The 12,608-nt window shown below is 39.8% G+C and overlaps 2 protein-coding genes across 2 annotated transcripts; both read left to right on the top strand.

Moving 5' to 3' along the window:
• Positions 1 to 1,767: 1,767 nt before the first annotated feature.
• Positions 1,768 to 5,026, top strand: LOC101468981 (butyrophilin subfamily 2 member A1). Its single transcript, XM_004576237.3, has 4 exons — positions 1,768 to 2,010; positions 3,201 to 3,563; positions 3,889 to 4,248; positions 4,408 to 5,026. The coding sequence occupies exons 1-3, from the start codon at positions 1,941 to 1,943 to the stop codon at positions 3,909 to 3,911; spliced, it is 456 nt and encodes a 151-aa protein (XP_004576294.3). The 5' UTR covers positions 1,768 to 1,940; the 3' UTR covers positions 3,912 to 4,248; positions 4,408 to 5,026.
• A 2,886-nt stretch (positions 5,027 to 7,912) lies between these two features.
• On the top strand, positions 7,913 to 11,010 carry LOC143415717 (coxsackievirus and adenovirus receptor homolog). The gene is made up of 4 exons (XM_076881109.1): positions 7,913 to 7,945; positions 8,031 to 8,114; positions 9,670 to 10,032; positions 10,271 to 11,010. Exons 2-4 carry the CDS (start codon positions 8,045 to 8,047, stop codon positions 10,420 to 10,422), a joined length of 585 nt encoding a protein of 194 aa, XP_076737224.1. The 5' UTR covers positions 7,913 to 7,945; positions 8,031 to 8,044; the 3' UTR covers positions 10,423 to 11,010.
• Positions 11,011 to 12,608: the final 1,598 nt, after the last annotated feature.

Genomic DNA, 12,608 nt, shown 5'->3' with positions numbered 1-12,608 from the left:
ATCAGTGTGCACTAAAAGCAGATGTTTGCAGCTTTGTGGTTGTCCTCTTTTCTCTTTCACAGAAACATCCTTCAGATTTATGTGGTCAGTTTCATAGCAGAGATGTTAAGATAAGAAAAGCGTGTGAAGCTCAATCTCTACACTGTGCAACATTATGAATAAAAACAACCTTTGCAATAATATGAAAGTCATACCGATTTTGTACAATGTCAAAGGTGTTTTATTTTGCAGAGAGTTACTCAGCTGCAGTCTACTCAGCAGTGAAAACTGAAGATATGAGTAATGGACGAACAGCCATCAGAGCCAGGAGGACCAGGTACAGCCGCTCTTTAACTTTAACTTTAAACAAGCTAGCTGCTCCCCCTGCTCACCATCATGCTAAGCTAAGCTAATATAATTGCATCATATCTCGAGCTCAGTCTGAACTGGGACTGTGTGTGATGCAGAGAGGTGGAGATTGTAAATAATGTAAGTAAGAGTGTAAATAAGAGAGCAAACGAGGTCTTGATTGAACTACAAAGCTTTTAATCATGTTTTCTGTTGTTTGAACTGTGTGTGTTTGTGTTCAGACTTTAAACCAGAGCCAGACGTCGTCTACTCTTCACTGAAGTAGTCCACCAGTACAACCACTGACGTCCAGCTGCTGGTCTCTAGTTGGTCTCCCCAGCACTTCAAACTAGAGGAGATCCACAAGTTAATAATATATATATTTTTAATATGTTTTTATTTAACTTGTATATGTTATTTTATCTTATCTTTTACGTGAATTTGCTCTAAAATTTCAAATGTGAACAGTAAATGTTAAAATGTTCTGGTGACTGTGGTTCAGATGGTAATTTGATTGGTAGTTTGTCAGGTGATTCTTGGGCAGGATACTGAACTTTGAGCTTCCCCCAATGCATGCATATGTGTGTGTGTGTGTGAATATTACACTATTTATCCTTGCAATAACGTATGTGTGAATGAGACTTGCAATAGAAAGTGAAAGTGCTTTGAGTGTTCCTCTTGCGTGTTTTCCTCATGTGTTTCTGTGAGTCTAAAAAGATTTAAAACGGAAACTTAAATAAACATCAAACCACACCAGACTGAATTTGTGAATTCATGTGAATCAGAACCGACTTATTTTTCGACCACATCTCCTGAACCACCAATCTCCTGTCAAACCGCTCACCATTGAACTTTGGAATTACTAATAACTTTTAAATTCTGCTGCCATCTGCTGGTAAATCTAAGTTTTACAGCAGAGCAGCTGCTTTATAAATGACAGCAGTTTAACAGCCAAACCTCCAGCAGGCGACATCAACCAACTTTGCACTATGGTTACATTTTACTCACACGCTAAAGAAGAGTTTCAGAAACTTAAATATGCCACATTTTAAATTGGTCCTTCGATGCATTATCCAGTAGGCAAGGACATAAAGGTCAAAAGCTGATGAAAAAGGGATAACGGCATGACACGCTGGATAATGGAGGACACTGGCAAAAGTAAAACCACAGAAAAATTAATCAGGAGAGATAAAACTCAACATGGTTATCACTATTTTTTCTCTTAGTGTAGAAGTGAAAGAGGAGAAATATCCATTGCAATGCCAAAGTACTAGAGGGGACACAAGGCGAAAGCTGGTCTTTAAATCCGCTGCAGTAAAGAATTTAAGGCAAACAGGTAACAAGGTCAACAGGAGAGACTCCGCCTCTGGGCAGGGCCAAACAAGGGAACCAGACAACCTCAATCTCTTATTCACCTGCAGGAGTGGAGAGAGACAGAAACAGATATAAGGAGGGAGAAACAGCAGATGGCCATGACAAGAACAACATAGATACCTGCTATCACACTCACAGACTTTCAGCTTCCTTTATCAGATTTTAAACTCAGGGATTCTGTGATTCTTGAAAAGTGCCACCATCTTTTGGACATTTATCGCACTTTAAATGAAGAAGCAATGTCTGCTGTAACATCTGCATCTCTCTGCCTGACTTTACTGTCTGTCTGCCTCTTGTTTGTCTCTGCAGGTGAGATTGAATTTCTGATTGATAAAATAATACCTCTTTAAGAATTCTGTTCATGGTTTAAAAAAGTGTGTTTAACTGGCCTGTATGACCTGCCAGATATGCCTAAAGTTAAAGAGTTAAAGCTTAATTCCGACTGTTCCTGCTCCAGAGCAGTTTCAGCAAACACTGTGATTCACAAAGAAATGTGGCTTTCTTCCAGGAGGAGAGCTGAGTCGTTTAACAGCATTAACACTCTGTTTGCCCGAGCTTGTCCTCTCCTCCTGCTACACCTGCTTCATATCCTCATACCTACAGGTCATGTCAAAGTTCACATCAGAGCACATCTGATATCTGCTTATCTGCACAAGTTTGTGTTTTTCAAGCATAACGAGTCAGGTTGAATCAGTTCTTGCACAGCAGTCTGTCATTAGCACAAGGATGGGTGCAGTAATCAGTTGGCAAAAAAATAATCTTTCATAAAAGCTTCTCATTGGGACAAAAAAGATCTTTATTTTTGAACTAACTGCATGACCTTACCTTTCACTATTCACAGAAAAGTGTCACTGTCATTGAATTTCAAACAGCATTAGTAGCTAGAACAGATATTTAAAAATGTAAAACTTGAATTTAGTAGACTTCGCTGCAAGATTCCAGATTAATGCTCCATTATCAGTCGTTTGAGTGAAGCATAAATTGCTGTTCTGAGCTTTACTGCCTACCTTTGCAAGCGAGATTCATTAGGATTCCCTTGCAAAGCTAGGCCATTTGGATGGAGGTCATCAACTTTTCTTCTTGATCAGGCCCAGTGAGCACTCACTTTTCACATAAAAAAGAGAGTTGTTGGACTCATCATTTCACTCTTCTTCCACATACAATGGATGTGACCCCAAACACAGAAATGGATGGTTGACCACTTAGTGCTGTGCACCAGTGCATAGTAGACCTCCTCTGAAACTTGATATTTGAAATATGACACAACATTAAAAGCTGATTTCAAATCTAAAACTATCCCATTGGCTGATCAACATGGGTAAGGGAATTATATTAGTTGGTAGCCTGATTGAAGAGAAATGTATTTAAATGAATGTGCCCCTTGTGTTTGTCTGAAGCAATTTACAGTAAAAAGCTCACTTATCTCGCAGTAGCTCCTAACTGTGTAGTGACTGGTTTTACTTGCATCTCTTTAACCACTCTGTTGTTTCCTCTTTCAGACCAGAAAATCATCATAGCTGTGCCGGGACAGACGGTCACTCTGCCATGTCAAGCTCCAAACAGCGGCAACCCCATCATAGCTGCAGAGTGGAGCAGAGCTGACCTGGAGCAAGAATATGTCCTTTTTTACCGGGACGATAAGCTTGATACAGAAGAGCAGCATCCGTCTTTTAAGAACCGGGTGGATCTGCAGGACAGACAGATGAAGGATGGAGACATGTCTCTGATTCTGAAGGATGTGACGACTGATGACTCGGGAGCATACGAGTGTTACGTGGTCCAGAGAGGAGCGAACCGCAGGAAGAGAGCCAGTCTGGATAGTGACCCCATCAGCACCACCTACCTGACTGTTGTTCCTCCAAGTGAGTTGGTAGAGTTTAGTTTATTAGTAGAGTTGAAGCTGCTTCCTGGTTGTTGATGTCTGAAGTTTTTTGAGTTAAACATGTAGCAGAGGTCCAAAGCTTGGATCTTTGTGCCTTGTATTTCCTACTGGCTGCAGCCTGTAGAACATAAGTGGACAAACATATGTTCTTCTTAGATGGCCACAGTAACTTAGACAAAGTTGGTAAAGGGCTACATGTTGAAGAACTAGTTAAAAATAAACATGATACATTTTTTTTTTTTTTGGCTGCTATAGTGATCAGTTAGACCTTTAACCTCTCTGCTCTGTGTTGTTTTGTCTTTCAGGCCAGAAAAACATCACAGCTTAGTCTGGACAGAACGTCACTCTGACATGTCGAGCGCCAAACACTGTCCTCATACCAGGTGTAGAGTGGAGCAGACGTGACTTGAAGGCACAATATGTGCTTTGGTACTGGGAAAAACAATTTGTTCCATATTACCAGCATCCATCTTTTAAGAACCGGGTGGATCTGCAGGACAGACAGATGAAGGATGGAGACGTGTCTTTGATTCTGAAGGATGTTACGACTGCTGATAGGGGAACATATGAGTGTTGTGTCGTCCATGAAGTAAGAGAAGGTAGAAAGTTGGCCATTTTAAAGACTGAGCCCATCAGCGTCATCCACCTAAAGGTTATTTCACCAGGTAAGTCAGTGGAATTCATTTTGGCTTTGGACACATTCAGTTATTGTCAGAGTTGTTTGGCTGTGAACTGATAACTCAAAATGCATAAAAAGATGTTGCCTGTGATCAGAGGTGAAGCTTGTGTATACCTGACACCTCACACCTATTTCTCACCTGCAGGTCAGCCAGGAGGACACGGAGAGGATGGAGCTGTTGGACTAACAGTTGTTATTGTGCTTTCTATTGCTCTTTTTGCAACTATAATATACTACATAAAAATGATAGAAAATACAGAAGGAGAAAAAAACAGCACTTCCCAGACGAGCAGCAAGCTGAAACGCTCCACTCGTGTCACTCGTCCCACCTTTCATAGCAAAAAGACAGATGCTTCCAAGACAGATGTGAGTTCACAGTGACGGGAATCCAGCAGACAGTAGTCAGCTGTAAATGTCTAACTTATCTTGAGTTTGTTTTTTCCATCTTTGGAGTTTTTCTGGTTCGGATTGGTGGCGTTTGGGAGTGGATACGTCTAGTCTGCAAATAGTTAGAAATCAACCATCATAATAATAAGTTAAAATGACAGTTTTCATCGTTTTCCTTTGGGGGACACGGAAATGTCTTTGGAGCGCCTAAATGTTTTTCTATGGAGGAAAAGAGTTGTGTTTGTGAAGATCATGAGAACATTTCTGTAGTGAAGTTACCTGTTTTATCAACTTTCTTCATCAGTTTTGATGCATTTTTTTGTGCCTTTCCCCAGTTTATATCGATTGTGTTATTTTATTATTAATAAAGTGTGAACATGTGCTAATGTTGAGTGTGATTTCATAAGTCCTGCTGTGAGGTTTTTGACTGTCTGTGAAGATGCTGGCTCACAATGAAAACTACACTCGTCACTCATTGTAAAAAAAATTATTTATTTAGGATTACTTATATATTATATTATGTGATATATTTATTACTCTCATTTCTTTCAGATCACAAAACCATGAACAGAAAAAAAACCTGTGATAAGAGCCTGGATGAAGGGGCAAAGTCAGCACTTTTCAGTTGCAGTGAAAATAAAACAAACAAACAAAAAGAAAGAAAATTGAAAAAAAGAAAAACCCACCAATGATAAAATCTACCTCTGTTACCTTTCTGGCACTTAGGCAGTTAGACATTCTTTAGATTCCTACAGTTTACAATCTTGAGATCAAGGTTTAAAGCAGAAAAAAATGATGCAAGTATTTCCATCACAGTCGGATTAAAATCTGTTCACTGTAAAAAAAAAAAAAAAAAAGTAAGTATTTGGGGAGGTGAACCTGAACCACTCATACTAGGTCAGTTCTGATAGATCAGAGTTACTGGATCTTATCTGACATCTGTTTCTGCCTGGTTACAGTTGATGAGTAAGAGACAAAGAAAGGTGTTTTGCCGTTTTTTTTTTGTCAAACTTGTTTTGTGGACTCCCGCATGAAAATACTGCTTAAAACAATTAAAGGAGCACTTTAAAAATAGATCAGACGTCAAAGCTCATGCTAGACAGGTATATGATATGGAGTGGGTAGCGTGTTAAAAGGGATGCCACATAGTTTCATGGAAATGAAACTTATCTAGTAGACTGAACTTAAAGAAACATCAAACATTAAGGTGAAAGGATTATGTGGAAGGCTGGTCCATTTTTCAGTAACTCATACTGGTGCTCAGTTTGGATGGCTCCCATGTGCTTGTATGTCTACCTGACAACATCAGGTCATGCTAATGATGGATGGTGTCTCCTCCGAGACCTGGAATAAGGCATCACTGAGCTCCTCGACCATCTGAGGTGGACCGAAAATTTAATGTCACCGAGGTGTTCAATTGGATTTTGAACCGGTCAGTGGCATCAATTTCTTCAGCCTTCAGGAACTGCCTGCATACTCTTGCCACATAGCACTGGGAATTATTGTGCACCAGGAGGAACCCAGGATCCAGGATATGCCAGACCATCACTGACCAACAACCAACTGCCAACCTGTGTAGGGTCCAGGTATAGACTCGTGCTACCAGCAATGACACTGACCCCAGCCAAATGAAAAACTAGTAAAAAAAAAATCAGAAAAGATGAGGGGGGTTGAGTTGCCTGATTGTTGCTAAACTCTGATTTAAAAAAAGACTGTATCCGTTTTTAAAGTTTAGTATTTTCCCATCTGTCCATGAAATGTTAAGTGGTGAAAAAGAAAAAAGAAATTCTTTGTGGCACAATATTATCAGGATCAATAAAAATAAAATATGCATATCAGTGTCACTGGGTCTGGGCCTCTTTGCTTAGGCTGCTGCCCCCGCGACCCGGCCTCGGATAAGCGGTTGAAAATGGATGGATGGATGGATATTTTAAAATAACTTTCATGTTTCTTGTAGCAGAAATATGTCGCTCTGCTGTAATACACCAAGATTACCAACAGATGGCGGAAGACTTTAAATGTGAATCTGCATCACTAGCCTCAGTGGGAGTTTACAGAGTGTGTGGGCTTTGTGCTGACTCAGGAAAAAGGAAAACACGATTTAAAAAATATCTTCAGGCTCAGTTTGAGTCACAAGCTGATGAGTTTTTGAAGCTTGTCAGACACCGAATCATCTCAGCTCTCTGTGTTCATGTTAAACTACTGAGTGAATCTCCGTGGAGGAGGGGCATTTAAAATACAAACATCCAAACAGCGATCTCTAAACTGATAGCCATAGTTTTACTCTGCTTCCTGTTACACCACATGACTGGAATTAGTGCAACTGTCAAATATAATGAAATTATAAATCTAAGCTAACATGTTCAAGTGGTTACTTTCTTTTTTTATGAAATAAAAGTCAAAATTATGACTTTTTAGTCACATAAAACTAGATCGTGATCATGAAATTAATTTAAATCAAGCAATTAGCTAAAGGTTGAAAAATCTGCCATCTTAGTTTGTTTGTGTTGGTTAGTTTCTAAGTGACACACACAGTTTCTGTGCAGTTTACATAACACACAATGACAGGATTACACAAAGGCTTTCCTAAACTCACTTCACTGAGTTCACTGACTATAGTGCCAACACTCAGGACTTACTCCAGAACTTTCACATTACAAATCTTACACCTTCCTTCATTAATGAGCTTTTAATGTGAAAGTACCCCAGCAAAAAGCAGCATGTTTAATAGAAATGTCTGTACAGTGGTGACTCTGTCGTTGTTCTGATGAATCAGAGTTGTAAATATGAGCCTGTGTGTGTATCTGTGTTCCTGTTGTAAACAAGAAATGTGCAGGTAATGAGTCAGCTGCTACATCTTGACACACCAATCTTCTATTCTAGGTCAGGTTTTGTTTATTAAGGAACACACCCAGCTCTTACTTCTAGTTCCCCACCCAAACACAACACTGGATCCGGCCCTGACTCCTGCTCATGTTGCTGAAACACTTCTTGATCATTTTAAGGAACAGTTCAAACTTTCACGAAACAGATTATAACAAACTGAGAAGTGCTGAGAGTCACAGCCAGGTGAGCTGTAAGGGTTACAATGAAAAACTGATGGCCTGTCATGCTTCTGTCTTCAACTGTCACTCAAAGATTCAAAGAATGCAGGGGAATCTCTGCATACCAGGAAGAAGCTGAAAAACAGGATCTCAGGGCTCAGCTCTGAAACACTTCCATCACTCTGACTCCACCTTTCTCAGAATCCATTCATAGAGAGCAGCTGAAGGCATCCACCCACCCGCATACACCTGGTAAAACTCTCAGTTCCTTTCACTTTATTTGATAAGTTGTAGTTTACTGAGGTTTTTATCTCTGGAAATATTCACATCATTCTAGGTCATCTGTGTGAAATGCCTGCTGTAGCGTCTGTGTCTCTCTGCTGGACTTTACTGTCTGTCTGCCTCCTACTCGTCTCTGCAGGTGAGATTAAACTCATTTTATACCAAACAGGATTCCCTCATGTTTTGAACAGCCTCTGATTCTGGACTCTCCTAAATCATGTTGTATTAGGGCAGTGAAACACATCTGGAATGGGGTTTTGTTGCTGTGTATCTATTGCTTTCAATATATTTGTTTCTAAGCTCCAGTACAGTTTTACTGTTATGTTTATGTGCACAGTTAAAAGACAGCATTTTTATAATGCAAATATCTTTGGTTCTTTTTTCTTGTTTAGATGTATTATATTGTTTTAGTACTGCGTCATCACAATACATCAGTTGGTGTATGTTCTGACTGCATGAGTAAAGTAGCTCCTCTATTTTATTCTATTTAGCTAAGGTTAAGGACCAGTCAGATCTCAGCTGGACATAGAATCAAACCTAAATCAAAAATGATTTAAGGTCTTTTTTCAAGAACAGATAACCAGCAGATGAGGATCCAGGAACATAGATAATAAAAACTCTACCTGCTACACTCGGTTTTTATCTGACTCTCGCGGCCTCTTTTTTTCATTTCCTCATACCTGAGATTGTTTTTCCATACCGTGACATACCACTGCATACATACCAACCTCGTCTAGTCACAGAAGGTATGCCGTGTCACATCTTATAGACCTCATTGTACCATATCACCCTATTAGAGCACTTCGCTCTCGCTCTGCAGGCCTACTTGTTGTTCCTAGAGTATTTAAAAGTAGAATGGGAGGCAGAGCCTTCAGTTTTCAGGCCCCTCTTCTGTGGAACCAGCTTCCAGTTTGGATTCAGGAGACAGACACTATCTCTACTTTTAAGATTAGGCTTAAAACTTTCCTATGGATCACTCATTGTTTCTTCTTCACTCAATATGTCTGTGAAGCATCTCAGTCATCCAGGTCATGGTAATCTAAGGAGCTTAGAAAGAAAAGCGACTGGACCTCTTTGCGTTTCTTGAAGACGTTTCCCCTCTCATCTGAGAAGCTTCTTCTCAAACATCTTCAAAATCTCAAAGAAGTCCTTTCACTTTCTTTCCAATCTCCTTACTTCATTTACTATGTGTTTGTACACCTCTCTGCATTTAAGCATTTGTTACTATTAATCTCTGGCTCTCTTCTGCAGCATGTCTTTTGTCCTGTCCTTCTCCCCTCAACTCAAATTAGCCGCACCTCCCTGAGCCTGCTTCTGCTAGAGGTTTCCCCAAGTTAAAAGGGAGTTTTTCTTTCCCACTGTTGCCAAAGCGCTTGCTCACAGGGTGGTCGTCTGATTGTTAGAGTTTCTGTATTATTAAAGTATCTTTAACTTACAATATAAAGTCCCATGAGGTGACTGTTGTTGGAATTTTTGGCTATAAAGATGAAATTAAATCAAATTGAAATGAACTGGATTAAAATAGAGCCACCTCTGTGCCAATGAAAACTGGAACTTTAAGTTCAAAACAGTGCATTAACTCATGAATTTCAGTTCCTTGTACAGCCCCCTGAGCTCTCTGCTCTGGTCTCTGTCTCACTGGATGCTGTTTTAGTTACTTTAACATCTCGGCTATGTGTTGTTTCCTTTTTCAGACCAGAAAAACATCACAGCTGAGTCTGGACAGGACATCACTCTACCATGTCAAGCTCCAAACAACAAAACCATCAAAGGCGTTGAGTGGATCCAACCTGAACTGGAGCAAGAACGTGTCCTTTTTCACTGGGATGAAAAAGTTATTCCAAGCAACCAGCATCCATCGTTTAAGAACCGGGTGGATCTGCAGGACAGACAGATGAAGGATGGAGACGTGTCTTTGATTCTGAAGGATGTGACGGTTAATGACACTGGAACATACGAGTGTCGTGTCCTTGTGAGGGGAGGGAACCGCAGGAAGAGAGCTAATCTGGGTGGTGAACCCATCAGCATCATCTACCTTCATGTTGTTGATCCTCCAGGTGAGTGAGTAGAGTTGAGTGTGTGTGTGATCAGAGGTGAAGCTGCTTCCTGGTTGTTGATGTTTGTTTCTAAAGATGTTGTTGATGAGACTTTGTAGAAAGCAGCTGGTCTGAGTGATGTGATCAGAGTGCAGTAGATAATGTCTGACAGCAGTTTGAAGAGCAAATGGATTCTGTTCTGTTCTTCACTCATCACCTACCTGACAGCTGACACCTCACACCTGTTTCTCACCTGCAGGTCAGACAGGAGGACACACAAAGGATAGAGGGAAGATGGTTGGAGGTGTTGCTCTGCAAGTTTTTGTTGTACTTCTTGTTGTTGTTAGCTTTGTGATTTTACTAGAATACAAAAAAAGACGAAAGCGCCAAAAGCGACCACGTCGTTTTTGAACAGCAGATTCAGTAATGTTAAAACCATCTAATCCCAGGATGTGAATCTTATATTTAAATGTACACAGATTCCCCACTAGGGGGAGCCAAGGAATTATAATCAACACAACTGGAAGAATGCATAGGAACAAGAGGCAAAAGGAAGGACTGAAGCCAAAGACAGACACATGTAAAACTAAATGAGGACGTGGAAACATAAACATGATACAGAAACCAAAAAGTTACGACTGTGGCTTGAACACGTAACTTCCAGAACCAGAACTTAGAATATAATGGAAAAAAGGTACAAACTCAAAAAACAGAGTCAGGAACTGTGACAATTACTGTCACAGTTGTTTCCTATTCTTCTCAACAATTTTATTAACATTTTTCGCCCACATTCCTGTTTTATTTCCATGTGGGTTAAGTTGTTATGTAGACCAAGGTCATTTAAATGAATGAAGATGAGCTAAATCCTCTGCTCTGTTTGGTGATTGTTTTAAAGCTTAGTGTGAATGTTTTTGTGGGTTTTTATTTGCTGTGTTTGTTATGTACTTTTGTTTTTGTTTGTATATTATTTATTGTTTTATACAATAAAATGTTTTACTGTGAGAAGTTTGACTTTTGACAGTGAACAAAGTGAAACAGTGGTGAGAATGAGCACAGAGTTCTTTGCAATTTGAGTCATCCTTATCATGTACCAGTTTGAAGTTTAAGCTTCATGGTATCATTGCAGTGCGGTGTGCTTGCTGTTACTATGTACCTACAGTGTTGATTTAATGCAGAAGCACAAGTTTTATGGGGTGAAGTCTTTATGTGCTACTGGAGAGCAATAATGGTGGCAGGTGGTTTTTAAATCTCTCTGTCAGCCACATCTGCATCTAATCTTGCTGCAACACAGAAGACTTACAGCAACTGGTACAAGTGAAACAAATGCAGCTCAACTGTTAAAACCAATGAGATGTCGGGTTCACATGAAGTTGAGGCAATCAGATTTGCTTTGAGTTAAAGCTGTCCGTCAAAGCCAAAGGTGGGAAAAGAAAAGGATGAAAACCTTTCTATTGTTGCTTTGATGCACATAGTCAGCCTCCTGAAGCCCACTTACAAAGACTGAGAACCACTGAAATATGGATATATAAATGTGACTGACTCTGACCAATCACCTTACTTTTGAAGTTGAACTTTTGAAGTTTTAAATAGTCCTTTTGGGTTATGGAGAACGATCTTTGCTCTGGGTTCTGATGACATTTTTTGTTGTCGTTGTCAGTTAAAGTCAGCAGCTTTATTTTGAACATAAAACAAACATAAGACAAAATGACACAGGCTATGCAGAAACTACAAACTCACTAACAGTGAGAACGTGTTGGCTAAGGAGGAACCCCTTAAACGCACAAGGCAGACAGCATGAAGGGAACACGACAAAGATAGACATGAGGAGACACCTGGGAATAGACGAGGGAATATCAAAATAAAACAGGTATAACTCTATTATATAAAACTGCTGTTTTAATGCCTCATCATGGACTTCATGGATTTCAGTTAAAAAAAAAACAGTTACTCTCTATACTGAAAAAAAATGTAACAACTGCAACCTTCAAAGGGTCCTTAAAATATGTGTGCTGGTCAAAGGTTTAATCTGATATCCACTCCTTAGGATGTGCCACTTTATTACTAAAGGTAATCGGACTGAATACAGGCTGCTGCTGGACACAGAAGGGTGACATCATTTCCATTTGTCACTTGGATCTGTACTGTAAAAAAAACAAAGAAATGAAATCCAGTTCCAAAATAATGGGAATAAAATAAAATAATCAGATCGTTGGCTGATCTGGGGATCTGACGATCAAAATTAGCTAATAATCTTGAGTGAGTTAAATCATGTCTTTCATTGTCAAAGGAGCTTGCAAAGAAAAGCGTCTGGACTTCTTTAAGTTACTTGAAGACGTTTCACCTCTCATCCGAGAAGCTTCTTCAGTTCTAAGGTCAAATGGTGGAGAGTCCCAGATATAAACCTAGTGGGAGTATGTTAGGTGTGGCTGTGTGCAGACAGGAATAGGACCCAAGGTGCAGACTCCGGAGACAGAACTTAAACCAAAACAGCTTTAATGCTGAACCCAAACATAACATAACTGGGGAAAAAAGGTCAAAAATAAACTAACACCAGCGGATTGACAAAACACACAGCAAAATAAACAGTAGATCGCGAC

This window comes from Maylandia zebra, unplaced genomic scaffold (assembly GCF_041146795.1).
Source record: "Maylandia zebra isolate NMK-2024a unplaced genomic scaffold, Mzebra_GT3a scaffold02, whole genome shotgun sequence".
NCBI classification, from domain to species: Eukaryota; Metazoa; Chordata; class Actinopteri; order Cichliformes; family Cichlidae; genus Maylandia; species Maylandia zebra.
The sequence above is the reverse complement of the archived record's forward strand: the minus strand, read 5'-3'. Positions and strand labels throughout refer to the sequence as shown.

Coding starts and splice junctions, on each gene's coding strand:
- LOC101468981 (XM_004576237.3), top strand. CDS start 1,941: ATGTCTGCTGTAACATCTGCATCTCTCTGCCTGACTTTACTGTCTGTC. Junction 2,011..3,200: donor CCTCTTGTTTGTCTCTGCAG/GTGAGATTGAAT, acceptor TTCCTCTTTCAG/ACCAGAAAATCATCATAGCT. Junction 3,564..3,888: donor CCTGACTGTTGTTCCTCCAA/GTGAGTTGGTAG, acceptor TTTGTCTTTCAG/GCCAGAAAAACATCACAGCT.
- LOC143415717 (XM_076881109.1), top strand. CDS start 8,045: ATGCCTGCTGTAGCGTCTGTGTCTCTCTGCTGGACTTTACTGTCTGTC. Junction 8,115..9,669: donor CCTCCTACTCGTCTCTGCAG/GTGAGATTAAAC, acceptor TTCCTTTTTCAG/ACCAGAAAAACATCACAGCT. Junction 10,033..10,270: donor TCATGTTGTTGATCCTCCAG/GTGAGTGAGTAG, acceptor TCTCACCTGCAG/GTCAGACAGGAGGACACACA.